Source organism: Paramormyrops kingsleyae, chromosome 24 (assembly GCF_048594095.1).
Source record: "Paramormyrops kingsleyae isolate MSU_618 chromosome 24, PKINGS_0.4, whole genome shotgun sequence".
Classification (NCBI taxonomy): domain Eukaryota; kingdom Metazoa; phylum Chordata; class Actinopteri; order Osteoglossiformes; family Mormyridae; genus Paramormyrops; species Paramormyrops kingsleyae.
The window spans coordinates 5,775,082-5,802,569 of NC_132820.1; the positions used below are offsets into that span (position 1 = coordinate 5,775,082).

The 27,488-nt window shown below is 46.6% G+C and overlaps 1 protein-coding gene across 3 annotated transcripts in view; it reads right to left on the reverse strand.

Annotated features, from left to right (window-relative positions):
* The window catches only part of LOC111857455 (rho GTPase-activating protein 26), a 44,573-nt gene extending 17,478 nt beyond the window's left edge, over window positions 1–27,095 (reverse strand). The window contains exons 1-13 of one of the 3 annotated variants that reach the window (XM_023838354.2): window positions 26,612–27,095; window positions 11,338–11,433; window positions 10,608–10,669; window positions 10,295–10,366; window positions 8,658–8,759; window positions 7,642–7,752; window positions 6,747–6,851; window positions 6,400–6,529; window positions 5,583–5,683; window positions 4,889–4,983; window positions 1,869–1,947; window positions 909–945; window positions 42–107 (exon numbers count right to left, since the gene is read on the reverse strand). In XM_023838354.2, the coding sequence (XP_023694122.2) occupies window positions 42–107; window positions 909–945; window positions 1,869–1,947; window positions 4,889–4,983; window positions 5,583–5,683; window positions 6,400–6,529; window positions 6,747–6,851; window positions 7,642–7,752; window positions 8,658–8,759; window positions 10,295–10,366; window positions 10,608–10,669; window positions 11,338–11,433; window positions 26,612–26,765 (1,210 nt within the window). In that variant the 5' untranslated portion in view covers window positions 26,766–27,095. Of the gene's footprint in view, window positions 1–41; window positions 108–908; window positions 946–1,868; window positions 1,948–4,888; window positions 4,984–5,582; window positions 5,684–6,399; window positions 6,530–6,746; window positions 6,852–7,641; window positions 7,753–8,657; window positions 8,760–10,294; window positions 10,367–10,607; window positions 10,670–11,337; window positions 11,434–15,124; window positions 15,224–26,611 lie in introns of those variants that run through there. The other 2 variants (XM_023838353.2, XM_023838355.2) reach the window with 2 other exon arrangements.
* Window positions 27,096–27,488: the final 393 nt, after the last annotated feature.

Consider the following 27,488-nt stretch of genomic DNA (forward strand, 5'->3'; position numbering starts at 1 on the left):
TGTATAAAAGAAGGAGGCAAGCAGACACTGGTCCTATTTACCTCTGGTCTCCACAGCATGGATGAACTTCTTGATGACACTGAATCCTGTGTGGTCCAGCTGGGGCACTAGAAGAGAATCGAAATCAAGCCAACGCTCATGAAGATACGACCAGGAGCTCCACACGCAGTCAGAGCGTCCCCTATGCAGCCAATAAAAGCTACAAACTTCCGGACGCCATTTTAAACTAAGGGTTCTTACCAGATTTTGAAGTGCTTATCTGCTTCATAAATCTGCCGGTGCTGAATCAGCGAATGCTCTTACTAACGCACACAGCGACTAATAGTGTCCTACATACTCACTTAAGGTCAATGCAGTCAAAAAAAACCCAGTTCAAGGTCAGGTCAAGAGGGTTTTCATCTCAACTACTCTAAGAATGACACCGTACTAAGGAAAAATAAATAAATTAAACACAGTGCAGATTAAATCAACACTCATAAAAATAATTCATAATCTTAAACTTAACAAAAAAAAATAAGGCTGTATCTTAATTTTAAAAATAGGTTCTACCTGGTCCTGCCCCCAGGCAAAACAAAATCCCCAACATCAAACCACAAGCACAACATGAATTATGAACACACACAAAACGAACACACACGAAACGAACACACACAAAACGAACACACACAAAACGAACACACACAAAACAAACACACACAAAACGAACACACACAAAACAAACAAACACACACAAAACGAACACACACAAAACAAACAGAAACACACACAAAACAAACAAACACAAAACGAACACACTGATAATGATAAAACTCACCAAGCTCACCCAGCTTCACATCATCACTTACGGCACTTTTAAACGTCTAATAACACGCAAGGCATAAAATAAGGTACTTCAAAAAGTGACTTACTGCTATCACTCTGGTTGTCCTTGTTCGAATTATAAACCTATTAAAGACAGGGGCGGGGGGGGGGGGGCGACAATATGAGTTTCGTTTCCCAGCTGGTTTACATCTCGTTGATTCATGGTGCACATGAATATCATGACATCTTGAGTAAATCATTCGTTTCGTCAGTGTCGAACAACCCACAGATATTAAGGAAATATGTCCACTTATTTGGAAAGCATGTATGCTCAGTATGTGGGGTCTTTTAAGTCCCAGTTGTGTACATGTGCATGGATTTCACACAATTTCGCTGCCCCCCAGGCCCGAGGTACGAGATTCACATACACTGGTAACCCCTACCTCACAGAGCGATCTGTATTTCCCAGTAAAAACCTCCTGATCTACATAAGCCTGGGGGGGTGGTCCAATTTTATACCCCCTACACGTATGCGCTGAGGGCTACTCCTTAAGAACCGTCACACTTCGAGATTAACATACACCCAAAGCAATTCCTGTTTCAGAATTAATCACTCTGCCAAGAACGCCAACATTTCGGGTAGAGCTGCGGAGTCATAATTACAGTTACGTTTCTATGTCTTTTAAATTATTCCTGCTGGAAGCAAAAGAGCAAATTTCACTTTGAAGCCAAAAATTAAACAATTTCTTTCAATCAAGCTGCAGTCAAACAGGAGCAGCGCTCAGGCTCTAGCTACACGGTATTACATGACTGGAGACTGAACACATGTCCGGTACACAGAAACATACCAGCCGAGAATCATCACACAGTTAAATGCCTGTAAATGCTAAAAACTCCACATGTCTTTAATTAGAACTTTCATTTCTGAAAACATTTTTGGGACGAATTACAAGGGGGCCACTGAGCTTCGAGAGCAGGAAGGTCTCTTCTCCAGGTAGAGGGAGTGTGGACAGTCCACTGGGGGGGGGGGGGGGGGGGGTGCAGTGTTTCTCCTTAAGGCCACCTACCGGCTCCAGTCCATCCATGGCCTCCATCCACAGCTTCCGGTCATCCTCAGACAAAGCCTGCATGGTGATCACTCCCGGCCTGTAGGACAGCACGTGTTAACAGATGTGTAATAATCCGTATTGGATCGGAATTGGCACCAGTCCAGACCTATTAGACAGATCGGGTATCGACCTTATGTGCCCAATCCATGTCCGATACTTATTTAGTTTTTGCCAGACTGTAAAAAGATAATACCTATTTCTTGTTAAATCGATTTGAACAATTAGTTGCACAACAGCTTTTTCCCATTTTCGATGTTTTTTAGAAGCATTCAAGCTGAACGCTATGCTGCCACTCAGTTTTTAATTTTGCTACTCAGTGGCTGAGTGCAGCGATTTCTGCCTGCTGTGACGTCATGTGCAAACCCTTTGCAGAAGAAGGAGCGTAAGAACATCAGATAAGAGGGCGATGATCTGGAAATATTTTACGCTTTTAACGACAAACAGTAGCACAGCGATATGCAATCTTTGTAAAAGTTACATTTTGAGAGGTGGGAGTAGCGTTTAGTGGAAAATCTTACAAAACAAAGCGCACGCGATTGTGCGAGACAACGCAAGTGTCATGAAAAAAAGCAATGGATGATTTGGGAGTTACCAGCTTGGGCTGTCTTGCACACTCGCTACATCTTGTGATATATGAGGGGCTGCTATTATGATGAAGTCTAAGTGACGATGTTGCCAGTGGGAGAAACACTGTGGGGCATTTTAAGCATTCGCCTCTTGCGAATCCTCGCTTGGAAGATAATTAAATTGAAGTGCAAATGCCTCAAAGACACTTAAAAAAACATTATGTATGTTTCTAGTAGCCTAATTAAACATTTTTTGGCATACATTTTTGTTTTCCATTTGTATTTACTAGTTTAAAAATATCACATATAAAGTATAAATATTCTCTCAAATATTCTCTCATATATATATATATACACACACATATATACATACATACACACACACACACACATATACATCAACGGTACTGACATCTAACTTGCTCTCACTAAAGGCAATCTGGCACTGAATTCAGCATAGCTCTGCCCCTCCTTGCAAGGCATTATGGGAACACAAAGTCCACTTTTTTTCCCCCAAATATCCCAATGGGCAGCAGCATTCATCATTCATACATCATTCATACATTCATTTGTAACATCTGCCAAATATTTTTTGTGTTATTGCTGATTTTTTAGCTTTGTCGCTTTTGTTCCGCGTGGATTAGAAATCACTAACAGCATTAAAAAGATGTTGGAAAACTCCAGAACCAATACAGAAATGGCAACCTACGTGTGAGTGGGTGCACAGGTACCCAGAGCTGTGTGCCAGCCAACCAGAAAGAGGAGGAGCACAGATTCGTGCTGAGAGTCCTACAAACGGACATTATAAAACCCCGCCGATATTTCAGTGACTCTCAATTGCTATTGTACAGGGCAGCTATCGGCAAATATACATGCGTTACTCACACAAGCACACAACGTGATGAATTCCGAGAGGAGCGGTTCCACATTGTTATAAATTAGTGTTTCTTTTGATTATCTCCTATGTAAAATAATTCATCTTTCATCCACGCAGGTTATGTGTTAGAGCCCAGCACCTCCCAGAGCTCTGGTGCGATTTGCCAGGCCTGTTTAACCACGTGACACCAGTCAGCCACGCCTTTCTAGCCCTTGGGCCTGTGGGAGTTCCCCACATGCCAGAGTGGCGCCCGGCTCGTGATGTTTCTGCGCCGGGACTAGGCGGTGCTTGTTGCCAGGTTCCATTCTAGCGGAGAGATTATTAATTATACAGGCCTGTGTACTCTGCTTCGGGCTCGCGGCGCATTACGACAGACGTCGATGACTCCTCATACAGTTACCACATCAAATAAGCCATATTACTGAGTCACTATGGGCAAAAAAGGGATATTCATCCGACAAACACATTGATGCGTCTATGGCCCGCTGGCAGATGCCACGCGTCACGTCAATGTGTGAAAGCCGGTTCTTCTGGATGCTGAACAGAGCCACAGGACACAGGGATTGGGGGGTGGATCTTCACTCGGTGACCTCAAGATGAGACAGACAGGCGACCAGAGTCATACTTAAAATGACCAGATGCTTTATGACCTGAATGAGCGTAGCGTGAGTCTGCCTGAGCTAAACCACCACCCCCTCCCTGCTAACATGCAGAAGACCTACTTTATACAGTGCGTTACGGGGATGTAGAAGGTCAAGCAGCTTGCCCCCCCCCCCCCCCACTGGAAACATCCACATCCTGGCTGTGTTTCCATCTCTATCTCAGATCAGCCTATTCAAGCCTGATTTGTAGGAATAATACCAGTATTAATGATGATGGTGCTTTAGCGCGCACATGCAAAGTGCTGCTGGAAGGACACCCTCGGCTCAAGGGCCTCCTTCCGGGGATGTGGAAGCACAGACCCCATGAATTAATGAGGAGGGCTGAGAGAGGCGGTCTTCTCGGTGACAGCGAGACTGGGCACGAGCAGCCAGGCTGAGAGGGGCTCCCGGGGCGAGAGAGGAGGCGGCCTTGGCGGAGGGACGGCCAATCAGGCAACCCATCTGGGATTTCTCACTCGATTCCCACTCCCCCGCAAAACCTCTCCATTATATGCAACTTCCAGGCAGCCAATGCCAACCAGCAGAAGGGGGCTGACTCATCTCTCACTTCACCTGTCTACTGCAGACTTGACATTGAAAAGGACTGTCCAGTGCTGTTCAGGGTATCCTTGCCCAGTGCTGTTCAGGGTATCCTTGCCCAGTGCTGTTCAGGGTATCCTTGCCCAGTGCTGTTCAGGGTATCCTTGCCCAGTGCTGTTCAGGGTATCCTTGCCCAGTGCTGTTCAGGGTATCCTTGCCCAGTGCTGTTCAGGGTATCCTTGCCCAGCATCTGCATTACATACAGTTGCTCCTTCTCGACAGGCAGCCAGGCTACCTGGCTGCCTCAAGATCGCCATCTTGTGGCCACTGCTTAAAAATGTTCCCCCCACTCACCGGTCGGCGGCCTCCAGGTCAAAGCAGAACCTCTTCTCGATGGATTCCGTCTTCCTCCGTGTGCAGCACTTCAGAATGAAACTGTCCTCCTCTCCCTGGATTAAAAATAAAATAAGCAAGTCTTCCACTGACTTTCATCTGTAAGACTATACAGCATGGATCTGCTGGCATGACTGCAGTAAATTTCCACAGAAGATTAATGCACATATAATAGAGGCCGGGCAGTAGTACTACAGCCTAGAGGAGCGCTTCCAAATTCAGTGGTTCTGAAACGCTGTACAAAACTTCACCACCAGGGTGCGTCACTGAGTCCTGGGGGACGGCAGAAAGAGCTCCCTCACACCTAATGATGTAATCTGATTTTACAGCATCTCCGTCACCACTAGCGACAAGATCCTGGTATTCTGGGGACTCAGGCTGAGGCAGAGAAGCTCATAAAAGTCACACGATGGGGCAGCAGGAGGACCCGGGGGTGGGGGAAGGAGGTGTGTGGGGAATGCACCTCCCGCATACTGGGAGGCCCGGCGGACCAATGAACATAGAGAGGGACACAGGGTAGGGAGCAGTCGTGGGAGTAGTGATGGAGAGTTAGCTCTACCACTAAACCATGCAAGGTGACGCCACGACAAGTCAGAGGCTGAATTAAGGCTGAATTAGAGGATCACAGCGAGGCCAGAAAAGTCCACCAGCTTACCACTCTGCCCCCGGTCTTCTGGTCATACAGCACCATGCTGACTCGCTTCGGCTCCCGGTGGTAAGTGCAATAGTATTTGACCCACGTGGACACGAAGGAACCTGCGGGAGAAATGGGTAGATAGGTCATGCCATCCACCACGCCGCACACCATGCCCCACCTCTGATGTGGACAGCAGGGATGGAATGGCACGAGAATTTAATACCACGGTAATCGTGACCAAAATGATCACGGTAACCAGTATTATCGTGGAGTGTTAAAATGTGCTGAAAATGTACTGATACACAAACTGAAATTATTTCATCAAGTTTTATATTGACAACCACAAATAAATTTGGCAGCACCGTATACTTTTTGTTTGCATAAACAAAACAAAAACACAGGCAATATCTTATGTAAACATATGAAAACATTAAAAATCTCCAATCAAACCCATGTTGGATGCTCTGCCTGCACACCTTCGTCTGAAAGTCAGTCGCTAACTTCGGTTGATGCTGGACAGTATTTAATGCGAGTTTTTCAAAGTGTAATAATTCACAGTTTTACAATTAAAATTTGAAACGGTAATACTAACTGCTGGGAATTTTCCCGTGGTTTAGAGCGATACCAGTAACCATTTCACCCCTAGTGGACAGCAAACAAAACTCAAATCAAGCATCTCAACATATGATCCTCATAATGATGCTACAACCTACTCCTCACGAGCTAAAAAAAAAAGAGACATGTTTGAAAACGGACCTTGAAGCTGGGTTAGCACCAGTCACAGGGACTGATGAGCAGGCTGTGTGACCCCCGAAGTCCACAAGCTGTCACTTACGCTTCTCTAGCATGAACAGGTAGCCCTCCATAGTTTGGGGTCGCACGCTCTTGTGCTCATGTGGGCTTTCCTTCATCTTCTTCATTAGGCTCTCCACCTCCGCCCGTGTGCTTTCAAAGCGATCCCTCGTCTGAACGTGAACACACAGACATCATCATCATCATCACCTGATGAACTGAGGTAGGTACTCATCCCATTATAAGACGACGGCGTACATGATGAACTCCGCAAGAGAACAATCTCACCCTGACTTCCATCACAGTAAATCATCTTCCCGCCTCGACAGAAAAGTACGCGCCGAAGAGCATCAAAGCAAAATGTTTCAAAGTTTTCCAGGAAGCGCTTACATTTTGAATGCTAATGGTCAGGTTTGTCTTGAAGTGGCTGAAATCTTTGGCCAAGTCGTACCCATGATGGTAGTAGGTGAACAGCCCTTGAAGGAAAGCCAGCAACTGCAAGGAGAGAGCGAAAAAAACAAAGGCACAATAACACGACAGACACTCCGATCGATTTAAATCGGCCAATTTTTTGTCTTAATTACTTGATCAGCAACCTTTAATTCGACTGGTCTCAAATACCGATGTTGTGGATGACGTACAATTAGGGACGCTCCAATTCATTGGCCACCGATTATCATCTGCTGATATTCATTCTAAATAGTTTGATTGGAGCTCTCTATAAAGGCCAATCAGATGACATTGCATATAGCAATTATGTCTTTTTCAGACAAAATGTAGAACTGCCAGACCAGCGAAGTCATTTGAGAGAGCTGCTTTTGTTTGTCTCACACAAAGCGATTCTTATATCCAGATAAAACCCACCTGACACAAACTACATTCATTAACATTTATATATGAACAGATAAACAGTATTTCTGGAGTAAGAAAATGATGCAAGAGAAATGTAACAAATCCACACAAAATTATCTATTCAGAGCATCTAACTGGTGATGAGTGAATTCATATTCAAAATAATCAAAGTGCATAACCGTGACAAAATATACATTGTTTTTATTCATGTTTTTCTGATATTTGACATTGATTTAATCAACTTAATTACAGGACAGGATCATGAGATCTACAAAAAGAGTCTGTCTCAGGAAAGGTGTTGCTGGTGTAAATTTAAAGTATTTCACATAAACGCATGCATAAAATCTGTACATTAACTCAGGAAAGTCATTACTGAACATGCAAAAATGAAGGACTGCATCTAACAGGCATTAATGGGTCGATCAGCGCCTACCGGTTCGACAAACTCGAACATCTTGCGCTCCTGCACCTCCTGCACCTTGAAGACGTACTCCAGGGAGACCTCGTAGAAATGCTGCCGTACCTGGTCCACCTGCGTGTCGGCCTGCGGGGCAAAGGACAGTGCCTTCAGTCCCGGGGACCTCACGGCAGGAGAGCTGGCCACGTTAAAGGCCGCTGTTGTCCTGACGCAAAGCTGAGACAGGGGAAGAAAATGGCCTGAACACAGGAAAGCTTTTATTAAATTAATCCAGGGGTCTCCAACTCCGGTCCTGGAGAGCTACCATCCAGTAGGTTTTCTATCCTACCTGGCTTCTGATGAGCCACACTAGTTCTCAGGTAAATACCAGGAGCAGGTGTGGTTCATCAGAAGCCAGGTAGGATAGAAAACCTACTGGATAGTAGCTCTCCAGGACCGGAATTGGAGACCCCCCCGAATTAATCAATTGTAAGTTATATCAAGATTCATACCTGTACAATTTACTTGCATTCTGTGGTCTCCATTTGCACTGAAATATCATCTCAGCACGATATTTAGCCCATTGACAAGATTCACCTGATTGTAAGGGCCACGGAAAAACCTGTCGCCTTTGAAGCATAGCCCTGACATGCTCAACATTCATAGCCATCGGGGATTCCCCACCAGAATCACAGCAATAAACCAGCCTGCTGCACAGTATGTGGTTACAGTCGCAATTAATAACCAAGGTGAGAAGGAACACGATTTACAATCAAGACTGTTAACTAAATTCAAATTAATGCATTTTTCCTTAAGGTGTGACGGAGCCCCCCCATGATAAAAACACACACCTGTGCAGTAGACCTTGCTACTGTGAAAGCCATATGGCATCAAAACCTGCCAGGTCTATGCCCTAGACAGGAGTGAAGCGGGTATTTTTAAAGTTAGATCTCAAAATCTCTGCATTGCTGCTCAAGATCACAGACTTGAATCCTTGTTATGTGGTACTGGCCAAGGATACTTAAAGGGTACACAGGAAGACACTGGTTCACCTCAAGTAACTGGGTCTCCTTCTTCTTTGAAGACAAGCTCAGGTGCTTCTCTAAGGTCCCACAGTACTTCTCAGTCTCCTTGTCATATTTCTTCTTGGCCTCCTGTGACAGGTGTGAGAGAGAGAGATGTCTTCTGGTCAACGGTCAGCACCCAAACACTGCAGCTCCCAACTTGGGGCGCTGCACACAGGTCAGCCCAAGAGTCTCTGAAGGCATCTCCTGCTATAGCTGGATGTCAGTGTGACTCTGCGCGAGAATCGAGCTTTGGGGATCAGTCCAGATCCACCAACCCACCCCAAAATATAAAAGGCACAGCACAGCCAGATCTCAGTCAGCTGCTAAAATTTCCATCCATCCGTTTTCTGTAACCGCTTGTCCTATTCAGGGGGGTAGAGGGGTCTAGAGCCTATGAGCACAAGGCAGGGAACAACCCATGATGGGGCACCAACCCATCGCAGGGCACATTCACACACCATTTACTCACATATGTACACCTATGGGCAATTCGGTAACTCCAATTAACCTCAGCATGTTTTATTTTTTTGGGGGGGAAACTGGAGTACCCGGAGGAAACCCCATGATGACACAGGGAGAACATCCATACACAACACATACAACCCTAGTAGAGACTTGAACCCAGATCCCAGAGGTGTGAGGCAACAATGCTAACCACTGCACCACCTCCTGGTAAAATTTTGAAACTCATATTCAGAGGTGGACATTTCAGGTCCAGAAAGTAAAAATGCAGACCACATTTTTGTTTCAAGCAACCAGTTGAGTACTCTGTGTCAGTGACTCCTTATACTTAACTGGTGGGTTGAAACAAAAACTTGGTCTGGATTTGTACTTTCTGGTCCTGAAATGTCCGCCTCTGCACATATTACTAAGATTTAAAAATATACTGTACTACTCAAAGCCTCACATACTAATTTTATTATCATTACATCATGTTCTTTCTAAATACTAAGTGTCACAGTTTCAGAGCTATGGAACGAGCTGATTATCCAAAAGGGATTAGCACAATATCTATTCAATGCCAGCTTGTCAAAGGCAGAAGTTAGTGAAATTCTGCCGTGAATTTTCCCACTGAACAGAGTGACAGTAGTCAAAGGTTTATATAAGAAACTTTGTCAAATCAAAGCTTTCCAAAAAACGCCACCATGAACACGCTGATTCTGGGAAAGACCACTCATATTTAGCTAGTCCAGCATGGCAAATACCAATCAAACTGATTAGACACTGCTAGAGCAATTAATACACCACTGTGTTTCAGTTCGTGACACCACTTCCGCTTTCAAAAAGCAACAAAGCTCGACTGCTCTCAAAGATCTTAAACTTTGACTAAATTAAGGTGCAATACACTTGCCAGCCAGAGGGTGGCACCACAACATCATAGAGCACAGGCGTTATAAACTGCAGGGTCTTGAACTGTAGCATCATGCTTTAATAAAAAAAAAAAGATGTTTGTACTTTTAAAAAATAAACTGGAAGACAAATATTAAGCAAAATAATACTAGATGTCCTTTAAAGTTCTCTGGTAATCAGATGAGTACATAGGTACCAGTATTAGATGATATACTTCATGTTTTCTGGACAAAATTGCCATGCCACTGAATGATAGATGGGAGGGGGGTTACCTTGGCAGCCCCAATCTGCTCTTTCCGGAACTTCTCCAGTGGAGTGATCAGAACCTCGCTGGCATTTTCGACCTGAAGAAGACAGAAGCCGTCACACAGACTCCTCCACCCCCGCGTGCAGATCTACAGTGACACAAAGTTCTAAAGCACTGACTCGTGCACGTCTGTGTGCACTTTCACTCTGTCTGCATGATGCACTGATTATCTGTGCTGACCTGAAAGCCGCTTTGGTGAAATGAACCCAGTGACAAGTGACTGAAAACATTCCTCCTTCCGCATCCACCATCAGCCAGGAGCACGTGGAACTACTCACCATCCTTGACCTCTCGTCCTCCATGTTCTTGAGGACAGCTGCGAATTCCTGGAGCGACTTTGCTGAGTGTCACAGAGGGAACAATTACGCCACTTGGCAAGCCTGTGAATACCACGTCTCAAAGCGTCGACTCTGGGCAGCCATAAAACCTCCCACACAAATTATTATTCAACTTATTTTTCCATTTGCCAAAGGGCTGCTGTACCAGAAATGGGAGATAACAGGCTTATCATTGTGGGTTTATAACTACAATAAAATGAAGAGCCTTTTGCACTTCAAATGCCAGCTCGATGTCTTCCCATCACAAACCAACAAGCAACAAATATAAGAAGGAAATCATAACTGGATGAAGCAGGAACCTCAAAGCGATTTAAGAACAAAATAGATTTCAAAATCAAGGTGTCCTCCTGACTATAATATCTAGCACAGCACTAACAGGATGTGGCTTTCACCAAAGGTCCATATTTCAGGTTCCATGTGATGTTCATCACGTGGTCCCTATGGTTTAGTTACTATTAATCTGACAAGCATCTTGCAGGTCAACTTGGAGCCAATGCACCAGGGCTGAAGCGCTACCAACTCTTTATGCAAGGAAGACCGCCATTTTTGTCGGGTTTCTTGTGGAAGAATGTGGCTCAAAACGCTGCAAAATGGCATAGCATGGCGGGGCTCTGGGGGACACTATGCCACTCGGACCAAACAGGGCACTGCCAGTGACCCAGTTGCTCACCGATGCACATCTCGTCGTCCGTCTCGGCATCCCCAATGCACTGGAACTTGTACTCATTCAGGGACTGTGCAAACTTTCTCTTCGCAGCGGACAGATCTGTGCAATACATAAAAAAAACAAGAACCATGAGCATTTAGGCCCAAACGGTGGACGCTTGTATGGCTATTATTCACTCCCCAGATGTCTCTCTGGGTTTTGAGTCTGAGGGAAAAGAAGTCCAGTGCTTAAGTTTTAAAATGCTCAAAATGTGCAAAGGTTTCAAAAAAACAACTCGATTATCCACCCGAACATTTGTCACAGTAACACACCTTGAATTTCACACCCAGAACGTACGGGTCATGCGGATTATAAGCAGCACACTGCTAAAATGCGTCATGAAATAAATACAGAAAATACAAAAAAAGAAAAAACAGAAAAATATCAGTCAATGGATGGTAGTCCACTACACAGTCTGGTCTGTATGTGAAACATGCTGGAATTAATGTAGCTTAACACCGCAATAAACCAGCAACTCCAGCAAGTCACGGTCAATTAATCTCTCCGCTCCATATACACAGTGAAATAAGTCCTTTAGAGCTTGTTAAAAATATAATGCTATAAAGCATCAATAACACTTGTGCAGCTTGTTATGCATTTACAGAGAAACTGCGTCTTATTTCTCTTGCCTTGGGGACTCTTTCAGTGGGGGTTAACCTCAGGGGGAGAGTTCGACACCGACATCAGGAACCGAATGTGCAGCCCAGTACACGACAGACACTGGCGCTAAGGAACACGCTAGGTAACGCTGGCTCAGGCTGTGCAAATGCATGACAAGATTATAATGGAACCTGCGGTTAACAGTGAAACCCAGAACCAAGGTCAGTATCTGCCTTGATCATAATATCAGCCACTTAGTGGCTCATGAGACAAGGAACTGCTACCCAGACTGTCCACTGAACATGCAAACTGGGCAAAAAAGAAGAGCTGGACAAGGTGGCTATCCTGCTACCCTCAAACAAAGCAATTTGATCTGAGCTGTTCCAGTGACAAACATCCATTTAAAGGAGAATGTGAATGGTTTAGAACAGGTCTGGATAAAACTGCACGACCAGCAAATAAAATCACAACTTTTGGGTAGATCTGACTGCATGGTTCAACTTCAGCACAACTGAGAAGGGAAGGTTGGTCACATCCAGTTCTCTTTTCCCGGAGATGCTTTCCTAATCCTTTCTCCGGTCCTGCTTATCACACACGGGGAACCTCCTGGAGCAGGAGGCCCTGTCAGCTCCCCTCACCTGGGTGATCACTGAATGTGGAAGACGGCCTACAAAACATCCGGATCGCGCAGCTCCTTCCGAACGGCCGGCCTACGGAATCCTCAAAAACAGGACGTACCATTGCTGTATTCCTGTCCCAGTACAGGAAAACAGCCCCGGCTGCCAGCACACAGATTGCAAAGGTGCTATAAATCACTTCTTTAACTACACTACAGTCACAAAGGACATGAGGCTTTACCCACTTCCTCTCATACTCCTGTTGGGCAAGAAAACACGATTTTGGACTGAGAGGACACCCATGCGCAGGCACCTGCAGGAGTTTCTGGGAAAATAATGCACAGATGACCGCTATAGGCTCCTTCAGTGTGTATGTGCGCGGACGTTTTGCATGCAAGATTTCCAGCATGGGGACCAACACAATCGGCTTAGTGTCGGCTGGCCTCCCCCTCGATCCAAGCGGGCCATCCCCGCCCCTGGTCTTTCCTGCTCGGTCCGCTGCACTTCCCGGGCTGGAAGGCTCCCAGCGCCACATAGGCACACAAAGGGGATCTTTAATGACGGGGGGGGCGGAATACGTCCGTGTCGCACAAAGCACCTCGCTTTACATCGGAGCCGCAAGACGTCCGCGGACATAAAGCGTCATTTACAGCACTGTGTGCTTAAAAGGCCTTTTCAAAACCGGAGTATTACGACACGGTCCCTCACCGACACGCAATGCGGCGGACAGAAGAACGCAATATGAACCAAGCTCCTGGGAAGGAGATCACAATAAAAAAACAATGTTACAAAAATTTTACCAAACACGTACTTTACTGTCAGAGCCGAACGCTTTCTCTTAAAATAAAAACAGCTTCGTTTTACATAGCCAGTCTTTTGTATTCCAAGTGACAGCAAATACGGCTTTAAATACGCAACAAAAGTGTATAAATAGTTAATCAATACAGTGGTACCTCGGTTCTCGAACTCATTAGAACTCGGATTTCTTTAAAGTCAAACGAACCAGTTTGACCTAGAACTCGATCTGAATATCAGAAGTCGAACCGTGAACGCTGACCTAATATAAATTGTACGCGCCAGGAAATGAGTCATGCTACAATGCAATTCTTACTTGAATGCCTTTTTCACAGAGTGGACGATTAACCAAATAAAGCAGCGCAACATTACAGTAACTAACAATAAATAAACCACTAACTTATGTGTACTATTAGAGCATTTATGTCATTTATTTAAACTTTATTTTACCAGGTAAATTAACTGAAAACCAGTTCTCACTGCTTCACGTGATATTCGAAAGAAATAGCAGATTACGCATTGGAACTGCCTGGGATACAAACGTCATGCATGTAACTAAACTCTTCAGCCAATAAGGGCAAAGGTGTGTCGTCACGGAGGCGGTTCCAGTTTATGCAGCCGGGTGAGAGGTCGCAATGCATCTAACCGTAATGCATTGCATCAGGATCAGAATGCGTTGCTTTAAGCCAGCGCTGTAAGCCAGCGCTGTAAGCAAGTGGAACGCACCCAATGACCGGACTGGGGAAACAAACTGAAACGCGGACTTAATACAGAGGACTAATGACAACAACCAGAAACAGCTGATCACATGGGGATCCCACACGAGGTTAATGAGGGGGCGTGGCACACGGAAGGAGCGGACGATCGGGGCAAGACAGGGGTAATGTTGGGATAAGATCTTTATCGTTTTGGAAGCCATTAAGAAAAAAAATGCTCTTCTTGTTTTATCCTGTTAATTTTGTGTTTAAATGCTAAAAAAAAAACATATTTAGGTGTAATTTTAGGGGGCCGGGGACCAATTAATTGGTTTTCCATTATTTCTTATGGGAAAAATTCGATCAGAACTCGAACTTTTTAGGATTCGATCCGGAGTCCAGAACGGATTAAGTTCGAAAACCGAGGTACCACTGTATTGTGGTTAAAGGCACCCCCGCATATTTAAAATACATGTGGACACAATAGGGACCACAAAAAGGTTACCATGAATTACACCACGCTCGCCAGTCGACCCAGGACCGAAGATACAGTTTTCCGTAACCTCGTTCGGGCCAAATAAAAAGAACCACGGTCCCGGTAAACGAACAAAGGTTAAGTGAGGGGCGATTGTTTAAGTTTTTTTTACTTCTGAACCAGAAGAGGCAAGATAGTGACGCAGCTAAACGGGACATTAGAGGCTCGGCGATGCGGCCCAGCGCGCAAGGCAGAGCCGCCAGACAGCCGTCCGCAAAAAACGGCGCGCTTCCTGCCACCGCGCGCAAACAGGACGTCGGCCCAGCAGCGGACCAGAGCTAAACAAACCAAAACTGAAAGAGAACGACCAAGAAGTTGCGAGAAAGGTCATTATTCACCTCATTTAATTAAAGTGACACGGGGAACCTGCAGGTTAAAATAACAGCAGCAATATTATATATATATATTCATGCATAATTTCACATTATGCGCTGATAGCAGGCAGGCTGATTAAACTTGTGCTGCACTTTTTAAAATTATTATGAGTACCATGCAAGAGCTATATTTACCTCAGCTCATGAGCACTTCTCACCACAACCAGGAAATCCCCAAACTTCGAACTGTGTTGCAGTCTCTACCCACACTTCTTATAAAGTAGATGTTTGCTGTGCAGGATTGCCATCTCTCACGCACCTGGGGTGACACTCATGGTTTCAGACTCATGCAAGAAACCAAATCTATATTGCTCTATTATAAGCCTAAAATGACCTACATCAAAACCTTACAGGATATTTACAAAGTAATAAAACTGTTACATACATGCAAAAGTGTCTTGAACTTGTCTTGTCTTGAATCGAAAATCTCATGTCAGCCATCTGACCAGAATTGACAATCCTGGATGTGTTTGATCAAAATCTAGATTTAGGCGCTACTGAAGCTGAACACTTCCTCAAGAGATTTTGAGTGTCCACAGCTCGTGATCTTTGAAAGATAAGTCCGGCATGAACCACAGAACAGGTGCCCGGTGAAAGGAGCAAGATAAATGTCCTTAACACAGGTGCATGAATGTGGCATTAATAAACATTCGGCTTGTCAGGTGACATCTTTGGTATTAACAAATTTAGCGGGTAACTGATACATTATGGCATATATGAAAACAAGCTTTTTAAATAGATGTAACAGGTCAAAAATATGTGTATACATCTAATAATGGTAAATATAGGGTCCCAGGGCTAAAAGTTTCTTGTAGACAGGAATGGGGAAAACAGACCACAGATGACCTGCAGTAACCCCACCATTCTTCGAGTTGCCAGAAAGCCAGTAACGAGGCTCAGCTGTCCCCAATGGTGGGACAACACAAAGCACCCCTCATGCTCCTCAAGCATGGCCTGTGATTACCTCTACGGGTAAGCGTCGCTGCTTTCTGCTCTACGGCGGGGCCCTTGGCCCCGGCACCGCTGCGGAAAGTGGAGGTCAGAGGAGGAGGATGTGAACAGTGATGTGAACAGTGATGTGAGCTGAGCCATAAGAGGTGGAGGTCAGAGGAGGAGGATGTGAACAGTGATGTGAGCTGAGCCATAAGAGGTGGAGGTCAGAGGAGGAGGATGTGAACAGTGATGTGAACAGTGATGTGAGCTGAGCCATAAGAGGTGGAGGTCAGAGGAGGAGGATGTGAACAGTGATGTGAGCTGAGCCATAAGAGGTGGAGGTCAGAGGAGGAGGATGTGAACAGTGATGTGAGCTGAGCCATAAGAGTGGAAGACCACAGACAAGAAGCAGAAGGGGAGTGAGCGATACGATGGATTCAGAGCAGGGCCTGTCAACTGGGGAGGACAGACGACTGGGTTTAGGAGTACAGATGGAACAACTATGTTCCAAGAAGGGTAACAAGTACCCAGCTGCACATCAGAAGGGAAGCACTGTCAGCACCCTCAGGTCTCCACATTTACGTTGCACTGCGTGGATTCCAGTTCTCCCGAGGCACGTAATTCACAATCGTTGCCTCGTCTGTCTGCATGTTCAACACAGAGACAAGGCCGTCGCAGACAATACTCGGGGAATGGGAGAGAGCGCAAGGCGCAACGTGCACCAGAAACTGCTCCCTTTGTTGCCGCGGACAGCTGCCTTTCATCACATCTGCATGTGTCAGCGTGGAGCCTGGGAGCAGGGTGGGGCCGGGGGGGGGGGTTTGGTTCAAGCTCTGAATAAGGGGCAAGGGGTCCCGGCCACGCCTGTAAACGCTGCAAGCCCGGCCTGCTACTTCCAGCTCCCACCTCAGTGCCTGGACACTAGGGGAAACGCCCCCCCGCCCCCACTCCCCAGTCCAAAATGCAGAGAGAGCGTAGAAAAGCAACACGCCGCAACTACGGGCCATTTTTAACTCCCCCCCCCCCTCGGAACTGGAGCCCCGTCAAAGGCGGAAAGTTCTGGAAGCCGAGAGCACAGATTTTAACAATGACGGGCTGAGACCACAAAAAACAAAGGGTGCGTCCCACAAAGGCCCTTGTTAAAGTGTGCGCATTAACACACACACACAGCACAGCATTTGGAAACACTCGGTGGGGCGGGGGCGGGGGGAGGGGTGAAGCGCAGGATGTTTCATCCTACAGTGACAAAATAAAGTAAAACCAGCTGACTGGCTGGGAGGAAAACAAAGAACAGCCAGGCTGAACGCAAGGACCCTCCCTCGCTCCCTCACCTCTTCTCCATCTCCCTTGGTTCTCCTCTTTGCATCTCATCACATGACACCTGGCTACACTGATCATGTGACCCCACTCTGTAAGGTGCAGGTAGGCGTTGGAGGCCCAAGACTCAACACTGCAGACTTAAAGCTCAAACAGTCTCCTTGCATAGATATTTCTGACATCCATGTAGCATTCATGAGGCATCGACCAACCCCTAACTAGACGAGCGGTAGCTTGAATGTCTATATAAACAGGCCACAGAACTAACTGCCTAAGAATGTCAAACCACACTAGCTTTCTCAAGCCTAATTGCTTCTTACTTGATTTGTTGGAGTGACAAGTAATTAGTACTGTACCTGTTTGTTTTTTCATTAAGTCAGAGTGCATGTGTCTCTGGGTGAAAGGTTGATTTTGCTCAGTACTATTGCGCAGTCTTTTGCGCGCAACATTCCCCCCCCCCAGTTTACACTGGTTAAATTTTGTAATCGTGTGTCATCAGAGGAAGTGGGGGGGGGCAGCTTCCTGACAGTGCTGAGGAAGAGAGTGATGTGCTGCAACACTGTCATGAACAAAAAAAGAACAATCGCTTGCAAAAGGGTGGCATCGAAGAACATGTACTCCAAGAAGGTGAACAGGCCGCAGGGCAGAATCCACACGGATCGTTCCACCCTCCCTGTCGCTGCTCCCGGCCAGAGAACAGGAAGTCTTGCGTCCGTAAATATCTTCTACAATCCAGATCCTGCGCGCCCGTAGACCTTGACTTGACCTCTGTTCCATCTCCCACTTCTCAGCTATAAGCACTAATTATTCCTGAAAGGCATAAAACGGCCTCGCAGCAGGAGTTCGCAAAGTGTTTTCCGCATACAGAGGAGTCGGTGATCCAGGGAGATCTTGGTACCGAAGCACAGGAACATTCTGGAGCGTGGAGGCGATGACCTTGGAGAAAAGCCCATTTATAGGGACTTTAGCCCAAGCTAATATTGCAAGATCGTAAATCGTTATTTCAACTGGTAAAACCAGAGTATACAGGTCCCGGTTATGCACAATTAATAAGCTCGTGTGTATTAATTAGTAGTGACATAACCGAATAACCTTGAGCTAAATGCTTGGTATGCACTAGATACTTCCTGGTCTGACTGGCTAATCAACGTTCTTGCTTTCCAGTATGATCTCAAACTCTCTCATATGCACACAGGCAGGAGAAGGCATGACTGCAACACCCTGACAGCTATTAAGCCATGAAACCTCTTCTTTATAGAGAGCATGGAATGACATCGTTGACAGCCCACGCAGGGGCACGGGATCCCCGAAGGGGGCGCCATTTTGATAAGCCTCACATGGTCCTTTTCATTTCACTGGAAATGCAGTGGGGCCTAAAAGTGGCAGCGACGTGAATCTGTCAGGATGACGCATCGCAGAATCAGCTCACACCGCCAATCCAGATGTTCGCCGGGACCAGAAACAGCTTCTCCGAAAAGCTGTCCTCAATTAAAAAAAAAAAAAATATAAAGAAAACAGCTTTGTTCTCTAGAGCTTCTCCCACCGGCTGCTCAGTGCGTAACTGGGAGAGAGCTACCCAACGCTCAGGAATGAGGAGCATCAGAGTGCCTTTGGCTTTCTGTGCGGCGTGGAATTAAGCCGAGGTGAAAACCAAAGGGGCTGCGACATGTTAGACGCCATTAATCGCGGCGGATCACGATGCGGTGAGGTGCGAGAAAGTGGTAATTAATGGTGAGCAGAGATACTTGGGCAACGTGCTGCAAAAAGCCATCCTGCTAAAACCGGCCTAAAAGCTACCTTACAGCCATGGCTGCTGTAGGGCCGTGGAGACCCTGGCAGATTCAGGGGGCACAGGACTTTACTGGGGTTGGCGCCCCATCCTGGGTTGTGCCTTGCCTTTGTGCCCGTAGCCTCCGGGATACGTTCCGGATGTCCCGCGGTTCTGAATGGGACAAGCAGTTGGATGGATGGATGGATGATGCCTCACAGTGACCCAGTATTGGGAAAATGGTTATGAATAGTAGATGCATGATGTAAGGAGGCAGTTTGAGCTTTTAGTCTGGAGTGTTGAGGCTTGGGCCCCAAATGCCTCCGCTGGAGGTCACATGATCAGTGTAGCCAGTTTCCCTACCTTCCACCCATAGGCCCCCGGCAGCCCTTAACAGGATAACTGGTTACAGAAAGTGGATGGATGGATGAATTTTATTGCCCGATGCCAATAAATGTATTTTGTTAGGAGGCCCAGAATTGTTCTACGCCCTGTTCCCTCAGCAGTCAGAATTTAAGGAACGTCACATTGGGGAAGACGGCCAACATTCGCTCAGGGGGAAACTCCACATCACTCCACATCACCTTTTTCCTTGTGACATGTGGAGGGAGATGGATAAATTGGCGAGGAAAAGCAGGATGGAGGGAGAAGTGAGGAGCAGTGAGGAGCGAGACAGAGATACCGCAAACGTAACCGTACACATGGCAATCATAGTATGTAAAAGCAATGGATGTCGAACAAATTGCCTCAATTTTGGGGTTTAGTTTAGTGATAACAATCCACTGTTAGGGGTCAGACCGACACAATGCACCAAACTAGATTCCTGCTCCGATCAGCCAGGTACAGCCCTCAGCAGCGCCTCTCTGAGGACGGTGATCACACTGCAGACTATTCTGAACTCCACTCCAACCCCCCCAACCCCCCACCAGCAAAGTAACATATGACATGACAGTTACAAGTTAACATCAAGGTAGCGTGCATCTGTGTTTGGGTCATGTATAGATTACACTGCGGAGACCAAATGTCCCCACATTGTGATAAAAACCTGTTCTTATCTTGACATTGTGGGTACATTTTTTTTTTTTTTCTAAATCTGTGACTGCAATGAAAAGAAACTAAAAATGCATTTTGTTTGGTTTGGTTAAGGTTAGGGCTGGGTAGGTGTTACAGTCGTCATTATTATGATTAGGGTTTTGCCCATAGAAATGAATGGAGAGTCCCCATAAAGATATAGAAACCTATATCTGTGTGTGTGTGTGTGTGTGTGCTGTTCTTATTATTCTGAGGGCTGATGTAAGCGTGAAAACACCTCATTACACACACGGTGGAGTATTCTCGTGTGTGATCCATGGCACGTTTCGGCGTGCAGTGAGCATGTGCGCATGTTTGTGACACTGCCCGAAAGCCACCAGGTCACCCATCTTATCTGGGGCTGACAGAGCAGACGGTGATGGGCGGCCGCAGGGGCTCCGAGCCTCTGATAACGGGTCCTGGAGTATTCCAGCGGTTAGGAGAAACCCCCACCCCCCCGGAGAGAGGCCGCCTGCGCAGGTTAGGCACTGTACATCATATTTACATAACAAAAGAGGAGCAAAGCAGCATGCATCTCCCTCCAAAATGACATATGCCCTGGACAGCCATAGCAAGACCCTGCAAAAGCTGAGCCAGGCTATTAAAAGCCAGACCAAGAAAGCACGACAGGAACAGCCTCCATGCTCTCACACGGCTCACTCAGCTCTGCTCTGTGGTCACCGGGGGGGGGGGGGGGGGGGGGCTCGCCACCTCCTCCCCCCTCTTCTTCCTCCTTCCCACCAACCCCCTAAATTCGGCCCCTCCAGCCAGCCACACGCTGCAGCTTTGGCAGGGGCCTTGTCAGTGACACGCCGTGGCCTGATCGCTGGCATCAGACAGACGCATCGGGAGGGGGGGGGGGGCGGACAGGAGCTGGGAGAGGAGGGGCGTTTACTGCAGAGGGCGGCGAAAGACGAAAAGGCCACCATGCTCGTAAAGGGAAAACAGACACAGAAAAACAGAAAAAACAAACCAAACTAGGCCTGAGGGTCTGGGCACACTTACTGGTGGGAGAGGGGGGGGGCAGGTGGACAGTGTGACTCACTCTCCTGACTCCGCTCATTTTTTCTCCTGCTATTCACATTCACACACGGTCACTTAAAAATATTAAGAATACAAGTTATTTTAGTAGACACTTTTATCCAAAGTGACAAACGACTGAGAAGGCGGGGTCAGACAGTAATTAGGGGCAGAGGGCATTGCACAAGGGCCAAATGGGGAAATCATTCTGCGGATGCTGGGAATTGAACCAGCGACCTTCCGAGCACAGGCTTACAGGTCTGACCCGCTGAGCCATACACCGCCACTCAAGTTAGCCCAAAACCCGTGAACACAGAGGATGACGGAATGGTTAAACTATGCGCCGAAAACCACGTGTGATGAGATCTTTTTTTAAACGTGCCGTGTGGTCATCCTAGAATAAGGTGCAAGAAGTAGAAAAAACATTCAGCGTCGCCACTTCTGCAGACCTAATGGACGTGCAAGAGAAGGCGAGACCCTGAAAACATCTAAGCTGGCTTCTGCTAACCGCCAGCCGTTCGTCGCGTTGCTAAAATGCAACGCCAGGGTGTGATGCCGGGGGGTACATGCCGCTTGCAGGGTACATAATCTCGAACCGCCCGCCCCAAGCGCCTTCAATGTCACACAAAGCCATAACCCCTGTCACCTGCCAAATCAAGTTATTTTGTCAGACATAACGGTCACATGCACAGACTGAACGGCATCCTCTAAAAGACATTGTTGTCAAAAGGGAGGCTACATGACACTTTTCAGCTAATGGAGATGCTCTAAAAAGCAAAATCAGAAATCGCACAACAAAGGCTGTTATTTAAAACGACGGAGGGGCCCCAAGGTTCCTGGGCCGACACAACGAGGGGTTGCGGGGGCCGGATGAGGCAGACCGGGATTCTTTTCGGAACATGGTCACGGAAAACCGTTGCAGAAGAGCAAAACGAGACGGTAGGGAGAGCGGCCTGGCCAAGCAAGCGGCAGGAAAGATACCACCCCCCCACGCTGATGACCGAGCGTCCGGAACCGGCCCGATTTCTCGGGGGCTGGGGGGGACCCCCATCTGTCGCATCCGGTTTATGGCGGGGCTGATCCGGTGACAGCTGGGACCACCGCCGTCCCAGAGGGTGGGGGGGGGGGGGCTGACCAGAGCAGGGCGGCCATCCAGACGAAAATGGGGGGGGGGAGGGCAGAAAATAAATAAATAAATACAACAAAGCGGTGCATGGACACCCTGCTGCAAGCCGATGAAATTAAAGGGACAGCGCAGAATCCAGAAAACTCACAGGCAGGACTGAAACATCACAGGAGCCTGTAAATGGTATGAAATATGTTTATGACACAGCCTCAGGCCGCTTGTGTGTCAGTCTAGACCAGGCTGACAAGGCCGTGAACGTCCCTCTCCACTAGGGCGGGCATGCGCCCCCCCCCCCCCATCAGGTGAGATGGGATCAGGTGAGGCGTGCAGGGTGGATGAGATCCAGACTCAGGCATGAGATGCGAGGTTCCAGGGGCAGAAAAGGAGAAACATCCCTTCACCGAGACAGCGCCCCCTAGTTTCCACTCGGCGAAATCATGCAAAACGGCTGCAGACCCTAGGATTTGGCGGTATTACATTAATACAGTTTACCACAGGTTTTTGGTTATACCGTGGTATTCTGAAATATTTGGACCACCTCATGCTCGGAGGATTTCAAAAAACCTGAATAGTGTTGCTTTTGAAAATACCGCCAAAACACTATTCACTACGACATAATGTCCACGCAGTATATAACGGTATGACAAATCCGATACCACCCAAGTCTAGCGGAGCCGCTGACGACTGCAAAGTAATGTTTAAGCTCCCGATCCATTCTGTGTAGCAGTCCCAGAAGCATACTGGACACCAGCAGGACCCTGGCAATTAAGGCATTTGACTGGTTTCCAGTACGCCCTGTTTCTGTGGAAAAAAACAAATGGCAACAAGGTGTAAAAACATGGATTTGGGTCGACTGTGACATTACCTAGCAGGACAGATGGGTGCGGCTGAGAGGCCTATGACAGCCGTCAGTGGAAAATGTAACTATTAATTTTCTATGTGATACATAGTTTCATTCATCCACCCATCTATTCATCCATCTGTCCAACTTCACGACAGTTTATTTATGACTTTGGACTGTGGAATAAAAGCCACGCGACGCAGGGAAAACATGCAAACTGCACACACAGGGAGCGGAAGTCAGGTTTGTGAGAAGTGCCTCGTTTGTTTGGGCTGTCTTTAGCTGCCGCTAAAGCCTCCACACGACAAGAACACGCCGTTTTAATCTCCCAGATCTCGAAAGATAACACATGACGAGCAGCAGGAGAGCCTGGGACGAATGCCATGGTGTATGTTATTCCAGCATTCAGCCTGGGGAGCTTTCAGGAACCGAATAGCCTTGTACTCGAGCACAAATAAAAGGAGGAGATATTCACACAATCGTGGACACCGTGCTTGCATTCTGATTCGTCAAAGAAGCCCCACCCCCTTCCTTAATTGGAGGAACAAGCAGAAAAATGGGAGATTACATGTGAAAAAAATGTTTTTTTTGTTTCCCGTGGTAGATTTAGGTGTTTTTGTTCCTTCAAAGGGGCAATTCCCAAACCAAACCACACAACACACCTGCTCTTGTTCGAAGAACAAAAGAAAGTACAAAATGCAGAAAACAAGCATTTGGCCACCAACTGCCAGTAACACAAAAAATATATGAATTTAGATGCATTCACCTCTAAGCCCCATATTTGGTAACTGTGGAGCCTTGTCATCCCTTAAAAATCAACCATTGACTGGCATCCTGTGCAGAACATGCACCTGCCTCATGCAGTCTCTGATAGGTTCCTTGGTTCCCCCACAACACCATACTAGATGGATGTCTTAGGCACAGAGAAACCCTCAATTTTACAAGAAATCAGTCAAAAGAAACCCCCTTAAGGTCTATGCCTGTCTATGATGGCATTCTCTGTGTGACTATTACTGAGAGGCAGGGTCTATTTTTAAAATGAAGGGAGGTTTTTCTCCATGGGTGGGGCTGAGACTGAAGGAATAAATAAGACAAAGAATGGGAACGGAGCCACAAGCCGCCTCCTACAAGAGTCCCAAGGCAGATGTGAAGTCATGCAGCCAGTCGGGCAGCCTCTCCTCCCTCTGCATTGCCTCTATACATGCACCTTTATTTATGCAGCACATGCTCTTATCCAAAGCGAGGGACGGATGAGAAAGCAGAGGCAGCCGCTCCCTGGAGCGATTCAGGTTATGGGTGTCATTCAAGAGCCCAATGGTGAGTTCACTTTGTCGTCCACGGGATTTGAACCAGCAACCTCATGGGGCTTTGGGAAGGGATAATGTGAAGCGGTTTGAGACAATGAAATGCTGTGAAAATGCACTATACTAACAGAATAGAATAGAATTGAGCCGAACCAAACCAGCAACCTTCCAATCACAGGCACAGACTCATACACCGCACCAACAGATGACTATATTTTAGGAGATACTCAGGTTAAGTACATCACTCAAGGGTACAACAGCACGATCTCTCATGCGATTTGAATATTGCTCACTTGACTGGTTTTGCTGCAGAGACATTTCCCCCCCTGACCATCACTGTGAGACTCCTCTACTGGCCTGTATGCATCCTCTTAAGAAGCAGAAATTCATTTCTGGCCACAGCAGAGGGCATCGTATTTTTGCTCATATCTGACACAAGCCGCCCTATTAAGTCCTGCTGTTCCTTAAAGAGGACACTTCAGGCTTTGAGGAGACGCCAGATGTGCGACGGTGTGCACTGGCTCACCAGGCAAAAGCTGAAGGAGAGATAAAGGTAGAGAAACAATTAGCAATGCTATTGCTAAAAACCAATGAGAAGAAAAGGCTCAGAACATATTAAATGCTCAATAAACACATAACCATAGATAAAAATAGAATTATAAAATTGGCTTTACATAGAATGCAGATACAGAAGTGAAAGACCCATCTTTCAAAAGATCTGCGTCCTGCCTGAGTCACAGGTTCCTCTTTTTGGAGTCATTGGACCAGAGTCCAGGGACGATGAAGTGAATACGGCCCCAGTCCTGCAGCTGAACTGGCACGGATTAAACTTTGAATAATTCCATATTTCACACCACCTCGTAGCCTGCATCTTCCTAGCCTTGACCTTTGTCACTGCTGGAGCCACGCCCACTCCGTAGATTCAGGATCCAAGAGTTTCTTATCAGGCGCGCAGTAAGTCAGTCACATGCACAATTTTAATCTTCCCAACGAAACCTCACTGTAACTGCAACTTATCATGCGGGAGAATTGCGGATAGATTTAGGGTTACACAAGGATCAAACGACAGCCTTTAATCAAAAGGCAGCAAAACTGCGCGCGTGTGTGTGTGTGTGTGTGGGGGGGGGGGTAATTTACACCTCACTAAAGTTAAAGAGGAACAAGCGTCAAAAATTAAAAAAAAAAAAAACCGAAATCCCACAAAGTGCACAAAGACATATTGATAAAAGGGGAACGTGAAGGTAGTTATTAAGTAGCGACACGGTAACAGTTCAAAATGTATATATATATATATATATATATATATATATATATATATATATATATATATATATATATATATCATTTGTCGTGCATTTGGAGAGAAAAAAAACAGGTAATGCTGTCCCGAGACATTGCAATTAAACTCATGTACAGGGGTACTTTCAGGGCTACTTTCTGATACTCATTGTACAAATGGCAATAGTGTCCTGGATGCTCCATCATCGAGTGAAGTTGGTTTTGCTGCCATTTGTCAGCTTGCCGCGAAGGCAGGGATGGGGACTCTACTGCCTCAGGTTCCCTCGGTCCTCATTCCAGTGCTTCACACCGTCCTTTATAATGCTTTGCTCCCGCTGCAAACAAACTCTGCATTTGTCTTTATAAAGGGAACGTGTTTCACGCAAAGGGGCGGGTCTATCGTTGCTATGTCGCCGATTCTCGGCACTTCTTATTCTGGAGGATCAGATGGTCAGACACTTGTGACAACAGAATGATAAAGGCTTTTCTTTTATGCTATAAGGAATGTCCGCAAGACCGTGCACAGTTAATCATTCTGTCTACTTCTTGATCAGCACATTTTCTGTCAGTCAGCATTGATCATAGTTCATCCCCGGTTGGTCATAAAGACCGCAGGGACTAGCAGAATCTGTCACGAACGGTCCACCATTCTGGTTTATCAACATCGAGTGACAAGTGGACAGAAACGCGATAACGCCGATCGGGAAGCACCTTAAAGTCATCGATGAGTCAAAGATGCATGGGAAATACCAAGGCATACGATTATGAGTCACCAGTGACAACAGGAGACATACACTGATTTACTAGCGGATTGATGGCTTCTGTGTGTTTAGACGATTTGCCGACTAAGATGTGTCATCTTACACATGAGCACTGCTGTATAACAATCAACATAACCGGACAATTACAAGAATCTAACGCCGCTGGCGTGTCACTAAAAAGAATAGGAGCATAAACGTCTTACTTTTAAGTGCCTGGATGAGCGCCTTGCCATCTTTGATCAGCTCCTTGATGAACTTGTTCGTCTTCTCCAGCTCCAGTTCATGCGATTTCAACCTCTCCCTGAACTGCGGACTGTCCAGATAGCAGTCACTGAACTCCAGTGCGGGTAAACCCATGTTTCTCCCCCCGGCAGCAATCAGCACGGCAAGTGTGCCAATAAATATCTAATTTCCAAAAAAGCCACGCGCGATCCTTAAAAAATAAAGCAAATGGAAAATATGCACATGCACCTAACCCTTGACTTACTATCAGGCAAATATCGCGGGGCGACGATATGCAGCAAATCGGAGACAATTAATCTCGTTTCCAATTAACTGCATGCCATTTTAAGTGCTGCCAATTTCCGTTTATCACGAAAGATGCACGTTGAAACCACGCAGTACGGGTGACACTGGCATGATGAAAGGAGCAGCGGAATGTGAAAAACAGCGAAGCCTCGATGAGTATTGATTCCACCCACAGTCCATATAGCGCCTGTGCCAACCTACCGTGACACAGACAGCGCGGTGACTGACAGGACGGTTGACCAATGGCGTTGCGGGATCCTGCAACTGACTTGGGGAACCTGTCGCGTCGTGTCGTCGCTTCGCCCCGCCCTCTATTGTTGCAGGAAGAGAGCAGAGCACGAATAGTTCGGTTGGTCAATAATGGTGACATAAGTGCAGGGCGGGCAATGTGAATTCTCATTGCTCTTTTGTGCATCTCACTTTGCATTGGTGTTGCATCTGCTCTAGCTTTCCCTTTCACACACAGCGACTCCATGCGGATCAGCTCTAATATTATGCAGTAGTGCTCATTTTCCATTCTTTAAAAACGGATGCAATAAATATGGCTATTAT